This window comes from Netta rufina (assembly GCF_964035555.1).
Source record: "Netta rufina genome assembly, chromosome: 10".
Classification (NCBI taxonomy): domain Eukaryota; kingdom Metazoa; phylum Chordata; class Aves; order Anseriformes; family Anatidae; genus Netta; species Netta rufina.
This window is the reverse complement of record NC_140133.1, coordinates 8057527-8078005: the sequence shown is the minus strand read 5'-3', so window position 1 is coordinate 8078005 and position 20479 is coordinate 8057527. Positions and strand designations below refer to the sequence as shown.

The window sequence follows — 20479 nt, the reverse complement described above, 5'->3', positions numbered from 1 at the left end:
GGCGTCGCAGACGGAGGCCAGAAACCTCAGCTTCTGCGCCTCTCGCTGAGCCGCGCAGGGGAGAGACGAGCGAGCGGGTCAGGGGAGCCCAGCAGGGGCTGCCCGCAGGAGGCCAGCAGCCGCGGCACAAAAGCGAGCGAGCGAGCGAGCGGTACCTTGGGTCTGCGGCTGCAGCAAGCGCGGAGGAAGCTCAGGGCGTCCTCTTGCTCCTGATGCGCCACGGCCGAGGCAGAAGGGCCCACGCCGGAGCCAGAGGGCGCCTGCAGTGGCTGCACCTCGGTCTCCTCATAGGGCTGCGGCTGGGGCCTGGAGGCCGGGGAGGCCCCAGCCTCCTCCAGCCAGGCCGCTCGCGGGGAGCAGGGGGGTCTCCCCGACATCCTGCCGGGAGCGCTCAGGAGGGAATGTGGCTCCTGCTCCTGTCGCGGGGGAGGGAGGGAGGGAGGGATGCCACAAAGTGCCAGCGCTGCCACCGGCCCCAGGCCCCCTCCTCTTGCCCGCGGGTGGCCCCAGAGCCCCGCGGGGGTCCTGTCCCCAGGGGCCTGCAGACGCCAGCCCCTGTCCTGGAGGGAGGTCCCCCTGCCCGGGGCTGCCCCCAGCCCCACTGCCGACCCAGGCCCCTTGGGGCCGGCCCCGCTGCGCAGCCCTGGCAGCGCTGCCCCACCTGCTCCTCAGCCCTGGCTCCTGCGCTGGCTTTCTGGGGCAAGGTGCCCGCGCTTTGTGCCTTTGCTTCGCACCTGGAGCACCTGGGAGCACTCCAAGCCGTCGCTGCTGCACGGAACCAGGTCCGTTGTGTCCGTTGGGACGGGACCCGCCCCAGAGCCCCCGCCCCAGAGGCCCTGCTCCCGGTTCCGGAGACGCTGCCTGGGCCCTGCAGTGGGCAGACGAAATGAGAATAACATCGGGGACCCTAAACACGGGGAAGTGTTCCTTGGAAGTGGCCGCCTGGTCCACGACATTGACGTGGAAGCAAGAAAAAGCCACTAACAAGGAGGGGTTATCCTTTCAAACAAGGCTTTCGAGCCCCAGGAAGAGGCTTTCTGCCCTAATATGTGATGCTGGGGCTTAAAAATGTTGGGCAGCGCGGCCCTCACTCCTCTGTCTGGATCCTAAAGAGATGCTTTGCTCCCTCCAGATGGGGGCTTGGACACGAAAAGGATGCTTTGGGCCCAAAACCTCAGGCTCTGGCTCTTAGAATAATTATTTTGAAACTAAAAATGAAAGAGGTTTCCTGTCAGATAAGGTATTGCACCCTAAAAAGGCAGCTTTGCAGCTTAAAATGAAACTTTTTGAAAGTGGCCCCTGGAGTGGGCTTACGCGGCAAGGAGCTTGCAGTTTGTGCTTGTAGTTCTCTCTGTGCTGTTCTCCCATGGCCACAAATTCCATCGCTCTTCACCGAGCCCAGTCTCTTTTGCCCATGGCAGTGAGCAGCCTGCCATCTGCCTGTCCTTCTCTCAGCCACGAGCATTTCATCGTATCTTCTGCCCCGGTCCTGCTGAGGAGGGCAGCGAGGGAGCGTGTGGGTGGGCAGCCGGCAGCCAGCCAAGGGCAGAGCCCCACAGGCCTGCAGAGGGCTGGGCAGTAGCAGGGCGCTGCCGTGCCCCAGGGCTGCCTCAGTGGGGCTGGGAGACATGGCCCCGACCCCTGCAGCGAGCCGTGGTGCACGTCCCCATGCCCTGCACTGAGCCGTGGTGCATGTCCCGACTCCCTCCTGCTGAGCCCTGGTGCAGAACCTTTCCCTACCCCCCAGCCTGACCCTCCCCTGTGCCAGCTCCATGCCATTCCCTCGGGTCCTGTTGCTGTCCCCAGAGAGCAGAGCTCAGCGCCTGCCCCTCCACTCCCCTCGTGAGGGAGCTGCAGGCCGCCATGAGGCCTCCCCTCGGCCTGCTCTGCTCTGGGCTGAACAAACCCAGGGACCTCAATCATTCGTCCTGCATTTTGCTCTCTAGATCCTTCACCATCTTCACTGTCCTCCTTTGGATGTTTTCTAAGAGTTTTATGTCTTTCTTGTGTTGTGGTGCCTGAAACCACATACAGCAGTCGAGGTGAGGACAGGCAGCCATGATCCTTCAGCTCAGGGCAGCTGGGGTCCCGAAGCCCATTGGTGCTCATTGGTGCAGAAGACAGCGGCAAAGAAGGCACTAAACGTCTCTGCCTTCTCTACAAAAGCTGACCATCCTCACCAAGTGATGGACCAATGTTATTTCTGCTTCTCCTTTTGCTGTTAACATATTTAGGAAGCCTCTTCTATTGTTCCCCAAAGTAGTGGCCAGCTTCAACTCTAACTGAGCTTTGTCTGCATGACTTTTTCCCTACAAAGGGAAACAGCACCTGTGTAGCACTCTCATGTCACCCAACCTCACTGCCTGTGGCCATACAATTTCTTTTCCCACCTGGGCCCTAGAAGAAGATCCCTGTGATTCGTGGAAGAACTCTGTAACTCAAAGCAAATGAGTTATAAAGTAGGTATGTGGTTTATTTAAGCGCCGGGTGCATGCGGGATAGCTCCCAAAGGCATGCGCACCCTAACACAGCAACTTGCCTTGGTTATATGCAGAAAAGTTACATATGCATGAAGCTGCCCAATACACCTATACATATGCATAATCTGTCCCTGCTTTGTATTAAAATTAGCTCCAAGAAGTCATTTCCATAAAGTCCTCCCATCCGTGCCCGCACAGTGCCTTCTGGTGGTGGTGGTGGTCGGGGGCTGGGGGATGAAGGCTGTAACTCCTCTTCATCGCCACCAGCTGACCCCTGCCTTCATACAGACTCAGCTGCTCCTCAACTCTTGCCCAAACCACACGGTCAGTCTCAGCTGTTTTTTGAGACAGGTTCCCTTATTTTTGCCAGGAAACATCCTCAGTGAGGGGCCCCGAGACTCCTCGTTTCGGTGAATTAGCACAGCAAGCAAAGACACTCGGCAACATCTATTTTTAATGCCATTCAGCGAGCCCCCGTTCTCCCATTGCCGGCTTTACTAACAACGACCGCTTTGTTCAGAACTCACTACCGGATTCAGCAAGCCCCGGTTCCTCCATCCCCGTCCCCCCTCACCCAAACCCCCCTCGGCCACCCGTGCTCCGCACCCAACCCCTCGGCAGCGCGCAGCCCTGAGGCGGCCCCGCCGCCATTTCCCCGCGCGGTGCCACCGCCCCCAGGCGGGCGGAGCGGGGCGGAGCGGGGCGCACGTGTGGCGGCAGCATGGCGGCGGCGGGCAGGAAGGCGCAGGGGGCTGCGGCGGGGCGGCGGCGGCGGCCGCGGGCGGCGGTGAGCGCGATCCTAATCTTAATCCCCATCCCGATCCCGATCCTAATCCCGATCCCGGTCCCGATCCGGGTCCCGGTCGCCGCTGACGGTGCCGTTGCATCCCGCAGGGTGCAGGCAGCGGGGGGAAGCCGCGCCCGGCGCCCGCCCGTCCCCGCGATGAGGAGGTGTCCAGCGACTCTGAGGCGGAGAGGTGAGGGGCCGGGGGGCTCCCTGAGGGCTCCGGGGGGCTCCCTGGGGCTGCCGGTGCGGCCGGGCCGGTGTTAACGCGTGTCCCGCAGCCCGGTGGAGGGGCAGCAGCAGCAGCAGCAGCAGCGGAGGCGGCGGAGGGAGGAGGAGGAAGAGGAGGAGGAGGAGGAGGTGGAGGAGACGCCGCAGGAGAAGAAGCTGCGCCTGGCCAAGCTGTACCTGGAGCAGCTCCGGCGGCACGGTGAGAGCGGGCAGTGGGGCTGGGGGGCGGCGAGGAGGGGGGGGAACAGCCCGGGGCTGACGCTGGGCACCCGGTGCAGAGGAGGAGCAGGCGGAGGAGGAGGAAGAGGAGAATGCAGCCTTCTTCAGGGACCCCGTCGGCGAGCGGCTGAAGGAGGACGTGGTGAGCTTGGGGGGCACCGGCCCGGCTCCGGGGTCATCCCTGAGGGGTGAGGGGGTGGCCAGGGAGCGGTCCCTGAGCCCCCTGTGGTACCCTCCTAGCTCGAGCAGAAGGGCCGGCTGCAGCGCCTGGTTGCCAAAGAGGTGAGTGTGCTGTGGGGGGCAGCGGGTGTCCCCGCGCCTTGGCCGGGGCTGCTGCTGGCCTCGCTCACGGCCGTGCTCCCACCAGGTGCAGCCTCCAGACCCGCTGAGCATCCGGGTGTTGCGGGGGCACCAGCAGCCCATCACCTGCCTGGTCATCTCTCCAGACGACAAGTTCATCTTTTCGGCTGCCAAGGATGGCTCCGTCATCAAATGCAAGTGGTTCTGCTTGTCCTCGGGGGCTGCGGCTGGCTGGCACCCTGCAGCGGCAGGGCAGTGGGTGGAGGTGGCTCGGTTCTGCCCTGCCTGGAGGGCAGGGAACTCTGCAAAGCACAAGGCTGCTGGTTTGGGGGTTCAGCTGCAGAGCTGGTTGTGTTGCTCTGGGCTTTTTGTGTCTTGTTCCCGCTCCTGGGGGTGATGGATGGCACTGCCTGTCCTCACAGGGGATGTGGAGAGCGGGAAGAGGCTATACGTGATGCCCGGGGGGAAGAAAGGCACAGGACAGCACATGGGGCACACGGCCCAAGTCCTCTGCATGGCCATCTCATCGGACGGCAAGTACCTGGTACAGTGATGAGAGGGTGGTGCTGCCACGTGGGGCCACATGCTGTCCCCGGGGCTGCTTGGCCCTGTCCCTGTGTGCTCCTGAGCCTCTGGGTTGGGGGACATCCCTTCTCAGGGTTCTGGAGGGCAGTTCCTTCTACTGAGCTGAAGGTTGCAGGGTTGGATCAGCCTTTATCCCCACTGGTACCAAAGAGCAGGTCCCTGGGCCCACCCACGTACATGGGGTGGGAGCTGTGGGTATGGTTGGGCAGGTTTTTGGGCATCCCTTGCTTTCTGCCAGGTTACAGGAGACAGGAACAAGCTGATCCTGGTCTGGGAGGCAGCCACCTGCAAGCGCCTTCACACGTTCACGGGCCATCGCGATGCCGTGTCGGTGAGTGGGGCTGTCGGCTGCTGTAGGACAGGGAGGAAGGCTCCTGCCACTGGGCAGGCAGGGGGTGCTGCTTCCTCGTGCTGAGCCTGGGGATGTGGGGGCCTGGAACCCATGGGGTGTCCCCTGCAAGGCACAGCCAGTTCTGCCGGCACCCCTGGGGACAGCTGGGCAGGCAGTAGGTACCCAACAGTGTGTCTGTGTGTCTGTCTGTCCCTCCGCAGGGTCTGTCCTTCCAGAAGGGCACGCACCAGCTGTACAGCGCCTCCCATGACCGCTCCGTCAAGGTCTGGAACGTGGCGGAGAATGCTTACGTGGAGACCCTGTAAGGCCCCTCTGGGACAGGGATGTCACCCTGTTGTCCCCATGTGAGGGAGGAAGGGTAGGGGTGGAGGGCTGTGCTCCCTACAACTCACCGTGTTCCCCACCAGCTTTGGGCATCAGGACGTCATCACGGGGCTGGACAGCCTGAGCCGGGAGTGCTGTGTGACCTCGGGGGGACGGGATGGCACTGTGAGGGTCTGGAAGATCCCAGAGGAGTCGCAGCTCATCTTCTACGGGCATCAGTAGGTCTGGGGTAGGGGGCGGGGGGCTTGTGCTGGTGGATCCAGCAACACCTCTGCGTGTGCTCAGCATCACTGGGAGCCTGCAGGTGGTTGGGGACATCACTGGGCTGTGTGTGCCTGGGTCTGTTTCATAAAACCTTAAAGTGTGCTCGTGATCACTGGTTTGTTTTTGGTTTTGTTTTTGTAGGGGCTCTATTGACTGCATCCAGCTCATCAATGAGGAGCACATGGTGTCGGGCGCCGATGACGGGTGAATACAGGGCTGGGAGTGTGTGCAGGGGCGGGCAGGGCTGTGCCCCCACATGCCTCACTCCTGCTCCCCGCAGCTCTGTTGCCCTGTGGGGGCTGACAAAGAAGAAGCCGCTGGCGCTGGTGAGGCAGTCGCATGGGACACAGGGCGAAAACGACCTGCAGCAGCCCTACTGGGTGTCGGCGGTGGCTGCTCTTCGCAACAGTGACCTTGTGGCTACAGGTACTGGGAGCCCCGGGCTTGCTTCAGGAGGGATGCGGGGCTGGGGTTGGTCCCTGCACCCTTCCTGGTGCCGGGATGCACGCATTTCATCTCTGTTGCAGGTTCCCACAGTGGCAGTGTGAAGCTGTGGAAGTGCGGCGAGGGATTTCGGAAGCTGGAGCCTCTCTGTGACATCCCCCTGGTATGGGGGGGCAAAGTCCCCCAGTGGTAGGAGTCGTGGGATGACTGCGGTACCGTGGTGCTGATGCCTGTGCTGTTATCTCTAGGTTGGCTTCATCAACAGCCTGAAGTTTTCAGCAACGGGAGACTTCCTGGTGGCTGGCGTTGGGCAGGAGCACCGGTACTGTCACCATGCCCCATTTTCCAGAACTTGGACCCTGCCCTCCCCCTCCCAGCCCCCCAGCTGGAGCAGGAGAGGTGCGGGGTGCTGATACCTGTGTCATCTGCAGGCTGGGCCGGTGGTGGAGAGCCAAAGAAGCCAAGAACAGCATCTGCATCATCCCCCTGAAGCGTGGGGCTGCAGCCCCCAGTTCTGGGGCAGCCGACAGGGCCTGGCCCCGGGAGCTGCAGGAACTTGCTCATTAAATCTTTGTTGATGGTGCTGCTCGTTAAAGCCTTTGTTTGTACTGCTGCTCCCTGGGGTGGTTGGGCTGCTGGGGCTGCAGTGGGAGCCCCCAGGGCTGTGCCCTGCCTCTGGTCGGTGCAGGTGCCCCCCCCCCGTGCCCCTCTGCCTGGCACAGCCAGACCTGGGTGCTGTAAGAGTTCATTTAAAACAAACAACAAAACCCCACTTTATTTACATGAATTACCAAAATAAATAAATAAATAAAAGCACAATCTTGGTCACGGAAAAGAATCTACTCTTAAAAAGGGGTTGGACTCGAGTACCGGGGCCCCCTTCACCACCCTCGGTCTGAGCCCCACCCCACTTGCTCCTGGGCTCTGCAGCAGCCCCGAGGCATGAAGCGGACATCTGGGGGTGCTCCTGTCCTCTGCTGTGGGGCTGCAGCCCCTGCCTGCAACAGGAGCGTGGAGGGGGGCTCTGGCTCTGCTTGGCTGGGTAACCCAGGGCAGGTGCCAGCAGCCAGATCCCTGCAAACCCCGGGGTGAAAACAAGGAGGAAACGTAAAATTGTGCCAAGGGCGCAGCCCCCTCTGCTCGGGGTGGGTTCTGCGTGGCGAGGGGCATGGCTCGGCGTGAGGGGGACGTGAAAGGAGGGGGAAGTGCAAAGGGGAAAGAAAGCAGGGTGTGTGAGGGCAGCGTGCTCTGGGATGTGGCTGTGTGTGGAGGAAGCGTTCGGTGCGGCACAGCTGGAGGCAGACAAAGCGTGACTTGCAGCAGGGCTCGGCGCAGGGGACGGGCGCAAGGGACAAGCACCGCGCAGCGTGGCCTCGTGCTGGGGCAGGGGCTTTGCTCTCCTGGCTGCCACCAGCCCTCAGCACCGGGACTGCTGCTGCTGCTCCCCCAGGACGAGGTGCAGACGGATGGGGGCTCGGCTTCCCCCCGCCTTCACAAGGACGATGTCGTGGAGTCCACCGCCTCGCGGCCGTTGCACACCGTGGGCACGTACTGCGAGGCCGAGCCTGGCCAGGAAGGCAGGGGTCAGGTGCGTGGTGGGGTCCAGAGGTGGTACCCACCCAAGAGCATCCCAGCGTGGCAATGACAGCTGCCCCCCACCCACCCCGGGGTGCCCGTGTTCCCATGGGATGGTGCTGGGCCCCCCCAGGGGGCAGCTCTGGGGGCTCACAGCCACTTGCAGTGAGGGAGAGGAGGGCTGGTAACGGGGCAGGCGATCCGTGGGCACTGCAGCACCCCTACCTCCCCCGGCCTGGGTTCCCTGGAGTGCCCCCCTGCCCCCCTGTGCCCCCCGTGCTCACCGTGGGACTGGCTGGAGCCCGCAGCCACGACGCTGAACCGTGCGGTGCCCACGCGGTGGCTGGCCACGTTCTTCTGCGGCTGGAAGAGGATGATGTGGAGCTTGGGCGTGAAGAGGCAGCCGAGGACCACGGTGCCGCTGAGGCTCACCGAGATGCACATGGTTGTGGTCTGCACCTGGAGGCGGTAGCGGAGGGGTGGGCGTCAGGGGTGCAGCAGCGCCCTGCTGAGGGGCTCCTGCCCCCGTGGGGACGTGCCACCCTGCAAAGCGAGTCGCTTTGGGCACCCCTCGCCACAGCACCCACTCCCCCAGGGCTGCTGACCCTCTCCAGAAGACCCTGCGTGCGGCCAACCTCGCTGCGACCTCTGGGCCCAGGAAGCAGCATGCACGGGGGGCCCTCATCAGCCCTTCTCCAGACTCTCCCAGCCCTGTGAGGCCCAAATCATGAGGACTGCTCCAGATGGGCCCTGCTGGAGCCCCCCCCCAAAACTCAGGCTCTTACTCGATAATCACTAGAGGTCACGTAAAAGATGGGCAGGAAGGCCAGCCAGATGATGCAGGTCGTGTACATGGTGAACCCGATGAACTTGGCCTCGTTGAAGTTTTCGGGGCATTTCCTGGTCTTGAAAGCATAGACCGTGCACAGAACAATCAAGAGGACGTTGTAGGTGAGCGAAATGAGCATGTTAGAGTCACGGTTGTTGCACTTGAGGGTGACAATGTACCTCTTGTCAGGCTCGGTCTCCTTGCCTGTGCCGGGTGTCTCCACCAGCAGCCAGATGATGACAATGATCAGCTGGCAGGAGATGAGGGCCATGCAGATGACCACCTGCGACGTAGGGCTTATGAACCGGGGGCGCTGGACCCCTTCCTTCACCCCGCTGAAGATCCTGGCGATGCGATTCGTCTTGGTCAAGAGGGCCGAGTAACAGACGGCAAAGGATGTGCCCAGCCCCAGGCGCCGCAGCGTGCACACCTCGGTGGAAGGCTTGGCAATGAAGATGAAAGTCATGCTGTAGCACATGAGGACGCCGGTCAGCAGAATATAGCAAAGTTCCCGGCCAGAGGCCTTCACAATAGGGGTGTCGTTGTTCTTTATGAAGACTCCGAAAACAAACAGCGTGGAGATAAAACCCAAGCAAGAGATAGTGACGGGACCGATGGCCCAGACATCCCTCCAGCGGATGTACTCTTGGGGCAACTCATAGCAGCCGTTCAGGGTCTCGTTGGGCCAGTAACCCAGACCACAGTCCATGCAGGTGAACTCATCCAGCAGGTACTCGTAGGGCTGGCAGGGGATGCAGATCCAGCAGCAAATGTCCCCGGGCTGCATGCTCTTTATCTCGTTCTTCTTGCAGGGGTCGCTGCACTGGGACACGGGGACGGCTGCCTCTGCCCAGGGGATGAGGCTGGTGTTGAGGATGAGCCCCTCTGCCCAGTAGCCCACCTTCTGGTACCGATACCGCCCGTCTCTGTGGTGGTAGTTGAAGATGTTGTAGCGTCCGATCCCGTCGCCGTAGCGGTCAAATCGAACAACGCTCTCAGTGTCTGCTGGCCTGAAAGGAGCTGGGAGGAGAAAGGGAGATGGTCACTGCTCGGAGACCACTGCTTGGTCACTCCATGGGGCAAGAGCACCCTCAATCCCGGCACGTAGGTGGGGGTGTTTTGAAGAGGAACAGCCCAACCAAAGCCAAGAGCCAATTTCCAACCCGCCCCATGCCTTCATGCCCGTAATGCAGCTCTAACTGCTGCCTGTGCACATTTTGGGATCCTGAAAGCAGCGGTGAACGATCTCCCTACACTTGGCAGCCTCCGGCCAGTGCTACAGGGCAAAGCAAGGGTAGGGGCAGGGAGAGGAGAGCACAGAGCTCAACTGAGGTCTCCAAGGACACGTGTACTTGATGGGCCCTGCTGTGGCTGGTCCCACACAGCCGTAGCAGAAAGGAGTTGGTTGCCAGCTCTGCTGCACGTGGGGACAGAAGGCCTGGGTTACCTACAAAGGGCAGCAGTGGAGCTGTTAGCATCCTGGACAACCACAGCCCACGGCACGGGGGCTCCCAGGTGCAGGCAGGCCATAGAAATTGGAGGGCTGGAGGTTTAGAATTGTGAAGGCTCGCTCTTCCCTGCCCCTCCACCTCTCCAGTTGTGCAGCCAAGCCCCGTCTCCACCTCTGGACTCACCATCAAAGTTAACGTTGAGCATAAAGTCCTTGTAGAACCTCTTGCCATTGACGGGCTTCATGGAGTCGCAGAGCTTGGTGGTGTTGGGGCACAGCGCCTGGTGCATGTTGTGAAGCGAGTGAGCCATCGCGTAGACCGCGTTGACCACAAAGGTGATCTTGGACTCCGGCTCAAACTTGCCCGTCTTCAGGGAGTGCCGGCTACAGTCCGGAGTGTGGAAGCTGCACTTGAACTTTTGCTCCCAAAACTCCCGAAACCAGGGATTTCGGCTGTTGTTGTAAGGGTGGAGGTTGAGGAAGTAGGAAGCAAACTCCTGGATGGGGTATGCTGCCAGCTCGATGGTGATCGCCCCCTCTGCCACCGCTTCGCTCCCTGCCACCACACTCTCCAGGGCTCCCCACCCATCGCTGGCCACCCACATGAAGGAGACGTTGGCTCTGTGGGCAGCTGCCAGCAGCTCCCGGGCGTCCTCGCTCCGGGTGAAGAGCACAACCACTCTGGCATTGGGCTTCTGCAGCAGTGCCCGGACCACACCATCGTAGGTCTTCTTGTTCATGGAGCGTCCCACCTTCTCCGAGGTGGCGATGCAGATGTTGCGCATGCGAGCCTCTTGCTCGAAGGCCTCGATGCCCGTCTCACCGTAGTCACCCTCTGAGGCCACGGTGGAGACGTAGGTCCAGTTGAAAAAGCGCAGGATCTCCGACATGGCTTTGGCTTGGTAGAAGTCGGGTGGAACGGTGCGGGCAAAGTAGTCGTAGCGGGACTTGTCGCTCAGCTTGGCGCTGGTGGAGGCGTAGCTGATCTGCGGGATCTGGAAGAGCCGCAGCAGGTTGGCGACCTGCATGGAGGGGAGAGGGGAGCGAGGAAAGTGGGGACGTGGTCCCACAAAGGACAGCCCCTGGGAGCCCACAGCTCCTAGACAAAGCAAGTGGTTGACGGGGAAGGAGGCGATCAGCTGGCAGCAGGCAGGACAAACGTGCCCGTACCATGGGTCACCCAGACCCCCAGCCTGGCGCTGGAGCGCAGGGAAGCGTGGCCATCCCAGGGCTGGGGCGTAATGCACACCTTCTCCTCCGCTATTCCCTGGGCAGCAACTTGTGCCCACTGCTCAGCACAGCCTGGCCCTGCTGAGGGCAGGATGGAGAAGGTGGCAGGGAGGTCCCAGGCATGGCCGGGGTCTCCATGGGCTGTGGGGTGGCTGAGCCGAGCTGCGGCCAGCTCTTGGCGCCTGGCACAGGGACCTGGGGTCGTTTTCTTGCAGAGAAAGACATCTCCCTCAGCGATCCCTGTGTGTTCCTACTGCTCGCAGCCTCTGCTCACTTATTATTTTTTTTACTATTATTATTTTAATATTTCATGCGCTCCCCTCTGAGATTCAGGGCAGGGAGTACAATGGATTCATGGCAAAAGCAGAAACTCCACCGCGGGCGACCTGAGCACTGCTCGTCTGCCAGGACAAAGTTGGTGCCTGCAGCACGAGGACGGGGAGGGGGCTGGGGGGCTGGGAGGGGGGACAGAGGGGCTGCCATCGCCCCCAAGCCCCAAGGGACCAGCACCCCCAGTCGCCTGCTGCAGCCGCTTCCTTCCCCTCGTTATCTTCAAAGGAGCGAGAGTCCTGCTAATGAGGCCGTTAAAAGCCCCAGCTCTCCTGCAGCAGTGGGGGGGGGGGGAGCAGAGCCACACACGGCTCTGCTTCCCCTGCAGGAGATGCTGCTTAATTAATGTGGACAAACGTTTTTAGTGGCAAATTGCCCTAATGGCAAGAAGGCCCCAGAGCGTGGCAGCGCCGTGCCATGGCCGCAGGGACACGGGGGGCCTGGCACTGTCCAGCAGCCCCGGAACGGCGACCCCCTGTCCCCTCCCGGGGACACCGTGGCCATTCTGACATCAGGAGGCCCCGCGCAGGCATCCTGCACCCAACTGCGTGCCCACCCTGCTGGGGCCAGGACCCATGGAGCTACAGGTGAGCTGGCTTTGGGGCAGCCCCGTGCGGGGACAGGGTGCCCAAATACCCCCACTGCAGGCTGTGCTTGTGAAGAGGGGCTGGGACATCCAGACACTGCCTGATCCTGTGCCGCCCTCCCCCCCCCGGGAGGAACCCATCTCTGTCCAGGTCCCCATCCCCAGCAGCAGGGACCCAGGGACACCCCCTCCCAGGACCTTGCTGCTTTCCCAAGACCATCCCCATGGCTCCGGGGGCCTTTTCCAATTACCCACACCTTCCCCTCCCAAGTGCCAGCTGGAGAGACGTGCCCCACGTCTCACTCAATCCTGATTACCCATCCTGGGCCACAGAGCCACATCCTCGCCCATCCCGGGTGCTGCCACTAAGGTCACCCATGCCCTGTCCCTGCAGGCAGAGCCTCGCACCGCCGCGGCTGTGGCCATCCAGGCCTGGTGGCGTGGGCAGCTGGTGCGGCGGGCGCTGCAGGTGGCGGACACCAGCGCCCGGCGCATCCAGGCCTGGTGGCACAAGGTGGCCAGCCAGAAGAAGGAGCAGCAGCGCCTGAAGCTGCTGGTGGACTACGTCAGGAAGGAGCGGGCCAGCGTCCTGCTGCAGGCTCAGGTGCGGGCGTGGGCAGCCCGGGCCAGGTACAAGCGCTGCCAGGAGGCCGCCCGCACCATCCAGACCCACTGGCGGCAGCACGCGCGCCGCCAGGAGCAGGGGACAGCAGCCAGCAGCTGTGCCGGGGATGTGGACCTGCTCATCGAGGTCATCCTGGGCTGAGAAGACCCTCGCATGCTTCTGCGGAGCCTGAGGCAAATAAAGCATTGTCCCCGTGGAGGGACAGCCACCGGCATGGATGCAGCCCGCTGCGTGGTGGCAGGGCCGGGCTGGGAGCAACACAGAGAGGGGGCTGCCAGCTGAGGAGCTGGAGCTCTCCTGCTGCTGCCAGGGGTGTGACAGTACGAGGGGGTGCCTGCACCCACCCTAGCCCCAGGCGGGTGGAGATGGAGGCTTTCCTTAGCAGAAGTGAGCCTCCCTGGCAGAGCCTGGCAGGGAGGCAGGCACCAAGCCCAGGGGTGGGACGGGCTCTGGGCTCCCTGCCTCCAGGAGGTGTCTGGCCGGTGAGGTTGGGCAGCTCTGCAGCCGGGTTGTGCCCTCCTGCCACTCCTACCCACAGCCCAGCCCCATCTCGAGCGGGATACCTGGATGGAAACGTCGCTGTAGGAGCCCCCGATGACGCCGGTGATGGCCATGGGCACATCGTCATGCACAGCGTAGGAGCCGTCAGGACAGATGTGCTCGGAGCCATCCACCCTGGTCAGGGACGCACGGACAAAGTCGAGGGACTGCTCGAGGGCGTAGGTGTCCTTGGAGCAGGTGTCGAGGATGTGGGCGCCCAGCCTCACCCCTGGCAGGATGCTCGGGTCCTTGTTGATCTCGTCCAGCGCAAAGAGCATGGCCTCGAGGCGCTGGATGCCCCGGTGCTCGTTGATTTTGCCACAGTCTTCGCTGCCCACTCCTTTCTCGTGGATGGGGAAGAGCCCCCCGATGACCAGGTCCCCCTCGGTGCTGATCTCCTTCTTGCTGGTGGGGCCGTGCACGGCAGCCAGGCAGGAGGCCAGGCGCATCAGCCAGAGCCAGGCAGCAAAGGGGACCGCCATGGGGTGCGACGGCACCAGCTGGGGACCCATGTGCCCCATGTCACCCGCTGCCAGGCGTCAAAGGGGGGGCAGCCGGGCCCCGGCCATCGGGTGCAGGGGTGGCACAGCGTGGTGATGGCAGGGGGTCGTGCTGCCCAGGCGGAGCCCTTGGTGCCTGGAAAAGCAAAGGGGTGCCATGGGGTGAGCTGAAAGCGTCCCCCCCCGCAGCACCCAAGCCGAGAGGGGACACTCAGGGCAGCCGAGCCAGACACTCGGGCAGTATCATCTCATGTCCCTGGCCCCAAGGTGCCCCACCAGCCCAGGTTCCCCCAGGAGGGAGCCCCTCGCAGCCCACGGACGGGAGAGCTGAGCAGATGTGACAGCTCCAGCAGCGACCCAGGACTTGCAGGACACCAGCGAGTGACACAGATGCGGGCAGACACGCAGGGGCCGATCCGGCTGCCCAGCTCCCCAGGATGAGTTGGCACGTGCAGGGAGGCAGGGAGCCAGCTCCTGCAGCAGCTCCAAGCAGCACAGCCCGGCAGGGGAGAGCTTTGGGAAAGGATCCAGGGACGTTGCCCAGGGGCAGGGGCATCATCCAGGGCAGGGGCAGGGGCATCATCCAGGACAGGGACAGAGGCAGACCCGACGCTGGCTCTGAGCAGAGCCCCCAGACCCCAGCGCCGCCTGCCCAGCTGGGGACGGCTGCTCTGTCCCACAGGCGAGGGGCCTGGGGGACATCCAGCCCCCCCGAGCCCCCCTGAGCCCCATCCCCACTGGGCACCGAGCACAAAGCGCAGGGCGGAGGCACGGGGCTGGCTCCAGCCTGCGGAGCTCAACGCTGTTCTCTCACCACCGCCCCTTCCTTCCCCGTACACTAAATTCAGAGATTTCAGTAAAAAGTAAGAGGCAGGTTTGCTGGCTCCTTCTGCATAAACCACGGAGGAGCTGGGGAATCAAAGTCTTTTGCAACAGACAGGCCTTTTTTTGGCAGTAAATGAGGTCCCCTCAGAGATGAGTTGTCTCTTCCCAAGCCAGGCAAGGGATTTGTTTCCCATTTAAAGTCGGCTGCTGGAATCCCGCAGGGCCGGGCTTCTGGGGGCTGTGAGAGAAGGGGACACCCCCACCCCAGCAGCCCTGGACCCCAGGTGGCTCCGGCTGTTCCAGGGCAGCTGCTGAGAGCTGTCAGGGGAAGGGCACCTTCAGCTCTCCTGAAAGGATGCTCCCCAAGCACTGCGAGCTCCGTCAGGGAGCTGGCGATGCCCGTGGCCCTCCCTGGAGCTGCTCGGTTGGGCTGACATTGTGCTGGGGGGCGGACAGCCCCTCGGGAACACCCGGATGCCTCACATCGGGGTGCTGCGAAGCACCTGGCAGGGCAGAGCCACGTCCATCCCGACGGCCGTAGTGCGGTGGGAAGGCTCCTGCCAGCTCCCAGCTGCTTGCAGCCTACCCTCCCGAAATCATCGGCAATTAGCAGTGTTTACGACGTGCCGTCTGTCCTGTCCTCCCCCTCCAAGAGCTCCCTGACACCCACACACGCGGGGACGGGGGTAACGGGGCCGTGGGGTGGTTGGCCCGGCACACAGCCCCCCGCAGCACAGCGAGGGGAGACCCCTGCCCCTGCCTCACCTCCCAGAGAGGATCCGTGTCCGGCTCATGGCGTGCACGTGTGCCTGCAGCTTCGCAGCCCTGCACCCAGCCACTGCACGGGGCAGCTGTGCCATTGGGGCTGTGCAAGCCATGGGGCACGCTGCAGCGAGGCACGGGCATGCGTCACGCACGGGCTTGCACAGCCGTGTGGGGCACGATGCGTGCACAGCCGTGCAGGGGTGCCGTGCGTTTGCTGCGAGCGTGCCCATGGCAGCATCGTGCAGGCAACAGGCCCGTGCGGCGCGCGTGCCCACGGGGGTGAGCGTGCCGTGTGTGCGCGTGCAAAGGTCGGGCGCTGCAGCACACGCGTGCGGTGTGGCCGCTTCGGAAGGCACCTGGGGGAGTGTGTGCGCCCCGCTGGGAGCTGCCTGATGTGGCCTGGAAGCACCAGCATCCCCGCCGCCCTCGGGGTCCCCCGCTGGCCCCATAGGGCCCGGGTGCTTGCTCCCCATCACCGCAGCCTCTTGGTTCCCCTTGTCCAGCCAGGGGGAGCTGGGAGCGTGGGGAGGACTTGCGAGAAGAGGGGCGCAGCTTCAGGAGGTGAGGGCACCCCTGCCCCGTGCCCAGCGCTCGGGCGAGGATGTGGTGTCCCCAGCTTTCCCCACGCAGCCGGCTGTCCCAAAGCGTGCCGGGGGCTGGCTGCCTCCACCTGGCAGAGCCAGAGCAGGGCCCGAGGGGCAAGCAGGGTCCCACAGCGGTGTGGGGCGAGCAGGGGGCAAGCGGGGGACGAGCAGGGGGCGAGCGGGGGCTGACCCCGCGCCTACCGGAGCCGTCCCTCCGCTGGGGGCCGCGGGCATGCCCCGGCTGGGCACTGCGCCCCCGGAGCTCTCCCCGGGGCTCTCGGCGGAGCTCCCGGAGCCCCCCGGCGCGGTGCCGGTGCCCGGCTCTGCTCCCCACCCGCTGCCCCGGGAGCCCCGGTACCGGCACGGCGCTGCCGGCTGCGGGCAGCGACCGCGGTGCCGCGACCCCGACGGCTCCGGGGGGTGCCCGGGCATCGCTTTTCGGGGCTGGGGCTGGGAGCGGCCGCGGGGTCCGCGGCTCTTACCTGGGCCCGGCGGGCTGAGAGCCGGGAGGAGCCGGGAGGAGCCGGGAGAAGCCGGTGCCGGTGCCGCGGCTGTCTCCGGAGCTGCGGCTGCCGCCCGCCTCCCGCCGCCGCCTCTGACTCTCCGCCAGCCCCATCCCGGCGGAGCCGCTCCGCCCCCGGCCCCCGCCCCGGCCCGGCCCCGGGCAGCGGCGCCCCGCGGGGCACAGATTTGGGCAGGGCTGGCAGCACCGCAGCTCGGCCCCGGAGCCCCCCCCCGGCCGCCCCCCGACCCGAGCACGGGGGTCCCGACCCCTGCCCCCGGGTGCCGCTGCCCCGTTGTGGCCCCGCGCTCCCCAGCCTGGGAGATGCTCCCCGGGTGGCCTCCTCCGAGCCGGGGTGCAGAAAGCTCCGGGGTGTTCGTGTAGGGGTTCAGCTCCCCGCCAGCCTCCACCATTTGCCCAAATTCTTCCCGGATCTGTTCAGCCACCCAGCGTCCTGCTGTGCCGCGTCCCCGTCAGTCCCACACTGGGAACCCCGCTGTCCCGGAGAGCCCTGAGACCCAGGGATGGGAAGGAGGTGATGGGGGTGACACAGGGACAGGCTTGGGGGGGCTGCTGGGGTGCTGACAGTCCCCGCACTGCCCCCAAGCCACCCGCTCACCACCCCATGCCTCATTCCCCCACTGCCGCGCTGCATTGCAGCAAGGTCAGCCCCATGCTGTCCCCCAGCCCCAGCAGTGCTGGTCCGGGAGGATGACAGGAATGGAAGGCATTCCTCCACAGCGAGGTCCTCCCTCAGGTCTCCTGCAGCATCAGGACCTGGCTCCTTCCAGCACCGGACGCACGGATGGAGCGGGGCACCAGCGGCAGGACGGTGCCTTGGGCAGGGGGACCCCGACACCAGCGGCCGTGGCAGGGCAGAGCCTGGGTGGAGATGTGCCAAGGGTGCTGCCCCTCAGCAGAGCTTCCACATCCCAGCCTTGGCACACGGGGCCTGGCACGAGGCTCACGCAGTGCCAGCACCCAGCACCAGCCACGTACCCCGTTCCCCTTTGGCACCTCCCAGCCGCTGCTGCTCCGGCATTTCTGGCAGCAGGGGGAGATGGCCAAGCCTCCCCGGCCCCCTTCTTCCTTGGGGTTAGGGGACAAGTGGTGGTAGGCTCTGCTGTCTGGCTCCAGCCCCCACGGAGCCTCAGCCAGGCATCAATATTTCAGGGGGCTTGGCTGTTTTGTAATAACCGGCAACAAAGATAAACAGCGGGAAGAGCAATATTTTTCCATGTGGGCTGGAGGAGTTTAATATTTTATCACTCGGAGCACAAAATATTTATGAACAATCTCATGTCAATCACTGGCTGAGGACTAATCGTGACCTTTTGAAGCCAGGGAGGACACGTCTCAGCACGGGGGGACAGCCAGGCTCCCTGCCCCTTGCCCTGTAGCCCTGGCACCGGGCTGCATGCCCAGGGGCACCCCATGGCTGGCACCGGCACGCCTGGGGGTGCTGCGTGCACCCGGGTCCCGCTGGACAGCAAGGGCACGATGCAGGTGAGAGCGTGTGGCTAACAGAGAGCGGCGTGAAGGGATGATGGAGCCAGGAGGAGACACAGCTTGGCCATGCCCCAGCCCTCCCTGCCATCGCTTCCCTCCCCATGGACCTGTCCCAGCTCCACGTGGCCACTCTGGGCTTCCCTGCTCGGGGCGCAGCTGGCAGCAGCAGGGACGGTCCCCGCAGCCAGGACGGGGAGTGCAGGTGATCAGTGGGGCTGTGGGGTATTGCCAGAGCTCAGAGCATCCCCACGATGCCTGGCGTGGGGGTGTAGGGCAGCTGGGGGCAGCCCCTGCCCGGCAGGGACAGCACGGCAGTGCGAGGCAGTCAGGAAAGCCACCGGCCAGCACAGAGGAAAAGCATCCACTTTATTATAGACCCCAAGAAGCACCCGTGGCAGGTCCAGGACAGTTTTATACTGGACATTTCCATTTTCAGCAAGGGAAAGAGAAGAGGGGAACAAAACCAACCGACCCTACTCGTTGCTCTTTCGTGCTAGAGAACACACATCTGCGTGGCAGAGAGAAGCCGTGGGTGAGAGGGGCACCAGCAGAGAAGGGGAGGGACCTGCGCAGTCCCCCCCCGGAGATGCCTGCGAAGAACTTGCAATGCACCTAGAGACACATGAACAGCAAACACATTTCGCTGCCCCGGCCCGCACCTACCCCGCGCACCCAAGCGCCGCAGGGGAACCACCAAGCCAGCAGCCCCTGACCCACTCACACCCCCGTCCCACGAGGGCTACGGTCCCGGGAGGGCTCAGCGACTGGAATCTCGTGGCTGGAGAGGAAGGAGGCGGGAGAGGCAGCCGGCTGGCTCGGGTCCCCCCACAAAGGCCTTGGGGGGGGCCCAGGCCTCTGCTTTACTCTTCTCCTCGCTCAGCAGCAATGGGCTCCTTGGTCCACTTGTCTGAGACCTCCTGGCTTTCTGCGTAGGCCGTGACGGGCAGCAGCCCCGGAGCACCCTCCCCGTCCCCAGCGCCCTCCAGGTCCAGCTCCTCGAAGGAGGAGCCGCTGGCTCCGGACTCGCTGTAGCTGTGCTCACTGCGGTTGTCGGCCTCCTCCCGGCCCCGGCCAGCTGGGAAGGGCAGCAGGACCGAGGTGGCCACCGAGGTGTCTCTGCTGTCGGTCGTGGCCTCGATGCTGATGGAGCTGGCCTCGCTCATGGTGTCAGCCCCTGGAACGGAGAGAGAACGGGGAGGCGTGAATGCTCTGGGGAGCAGAGGACAGGTGGGTGCCACAGCCTCCGAAGCCACCAGGAACTCGGAGTGTGGTTTGTGGTTTGCCAAAAAGCCACAGGGCCCAGGCAGGCGCACAGCCCGCGATGGGACGGTGGCGGCCGCTTCCTTACGGCCAGACTGGAGCAGCTCCCTGGCAGCAAAGCACAAACCAGCTTGTGACAAGCCCAGCTGTGTGCCAGCCCCACGTGCACCCCCAGATCTGCACCCAGGCAGGCCAACTGGTCCCAAGGGGACAGTGCTGCCCTGCTGCCTGCCCTGGGCACTGTGGTACGTGTCTGTCCTTCTTGCCCTGGGTTCTTCTTGCTGCTGGATGAGCCAGCCTGCCCCGTGTGCCCCAGGGAAGTGGTGGGGTGGAGGTGCTGTGCCCTGGGCACCCAAAGCCTTCACCTCAAGGGGTGGCCTGGGGTGGCCACGAGCAGGACGGGGGAGCCTGGGGATGGGGAGCAGGCGCCCACGCGCCCCGTTCCACCGGCTCCCCCCGTGTCACCATCTCATTAGCTCGGCCACCAACACAATTAAAGAGTTGACAACGAGACAAGGGTGTCAGATTGAGACCGGCAGCTGAGTGCTGTTGCCAGAGCAACCAGCTGGGAGACAAAGCCGTCCTGTAAAACACTAATCATTGTTAATTATGACATCACGAATTCACGTTGTTAATTATGACAACAGCGGCGAGCGCTGGCCAGCAGCAGCAGCCCATCCCGCCAGCCGCCTGCGCCGCCCCCTGCTTCCCATCTTCGCCCTCCTGCCCCTCAGTGGGCAGCAGCACGGCACCAGTGCGGGCACGGGGCCCTGGCCACTTGGCACAGAGGTCGCCCAGCCCAGGGCAGGACCTGTCCCCATCATCCCGAGCCGCCAGGGTGCTGGGTGTCAGCAGCAGGATGGGAAGCAGTGGGGACATCGCGCGGTGCCACCCCGCAGAGGAGCCACGCGGGTGCCTTATGCGGAGAAGCGATCCTTTTCGGTGAAAACCGGGGATAATTGGGGCCTAAAACGTGGAACTCCTGTTTTACATCAGTTATGTGCAATATTTACTGGTGATTTCTAACAGGAAAAGGGTGCGGGAGAAAGAGGGCAGCAGCAGCAGCCCCAGCTCCCAGGGGACAAACCTGCTCCCCGGAGCCTGCCACGCGCTGGGACGCGACGAGCAGCCGCGGCGGCTGGGGAGGGGGGTGCTGAGCCCCGAAAGCGAGGGGCCAGCGACCAGGAGGAAGGCGTGGAGGGCCCACCTCAGGCTCTCGGGGCTGGGGACTGGATGTGAAGGGAACGTTTGAAGCCATGGGGCCAGGTGGGACGCGCAGCCCGGTGGCTGGGCTCCCATCCTCGCGGGACACAGCACAGCAGCAGCTCCCTTCTCTGAGTGAAGCCTGAGAGCTCCTGGGGCCAACCGAAGCTTTTGCAGGTCTGT

The 20479-nt window shown here is 64.1% G+C and overlaps 4 protein-coding genes across 10 annotated transcripts in view; 2 read left to right on the top strand and 2 right to left on the bottom strand.

Annotated features, from left to right (window-relative positions):
• The first annotated feature begins 3195 nt into the window (after positions 1-3195).
• Positions 3196-6565, top strand: RRP9 (ribosomal RNA processing 9, U3 small nucleolar RNA binding protein). The gene is made up of 15 exons (XM_084292612.1): positions 3196-3267; positions 3375-3457; positions 3546-3694; positions 3774-3856; positions 3955-3996; positions 4082-4208; positions 4437-4558; positions 4838-4930; positions 5152-5252; positions 5359-5493; positions 5681-5743; positions 5820-5965; positions 6067-6146; positions 6232-6305; positions 6415-6565. The coding sequence occupies exons 1-15, from the start codon at positions 3202-3204 to the stop codon at positions 6548-6550; spliced, it is 1500 nt and encodes a 499-aa protein (XP_084148738.1). The 5' UTR covers positions 3196-3201; the 3' UTR covers positions 6551-6565.
• Positions 6566-7474: 909 nt separating this feature from the next.
• On the bottom strand, positions 7475-13630 carry GRM2 (glutamate metabotropic receptor 2; the record flags this gene model as incomplete). Its single annotated transcript, XM_084292961.1, has 5 exons — positions 7475-7548; positions 7843-8017; positions 8344-9407; positions 10022-10859; positions 13172-13630. The coding sequence occupies 5 exons, from the start codon at positions 13628-13630 to the stop codon at positions 7475-7477; spliced, it is 2610 nt and encodes an 869-aa protein (XP_084149087.1).
• On the top strand, positions 11973-12749 carry LOC311213053 (IQ domain-containing protein F5-like; the record flags this gene model as incomplete). The annotated part of the gene is made up of 2 exons (XM_084292876.1): positions 11973-11984; positions 12378-12749. 2 exons carry the CDS (start codon positions 11973-11975, stop codon positions 12747-12749), a joined length of 384 nt encoding a protein of 127 aa, XP_084149002.1.
• Positions 13631-18179: 4549 nt separating the features above from the next.
• Positions 18180-20479, bottom strand: part of TEX264 (testis expressed 264, ER-phagy receptor) — a 34142-nt gene continuing 31842 nt past the window's right edge. For all 7 annotated transcript variants that reach the window (XM_084292535.1, XM_084292537.1, XM_084292536.1 and 4 more), the window contains one exon: positions 18180-19007. In XM_084292535.1, coding sequence (XP_084148661.1) covers positions 18694-19007 — 314 coding nt within the window. In that variant the 3' untranslated portion in view covers positions 18180-18693. The remainder of the gene's footprint in view (positions 19008-20479) is intronic.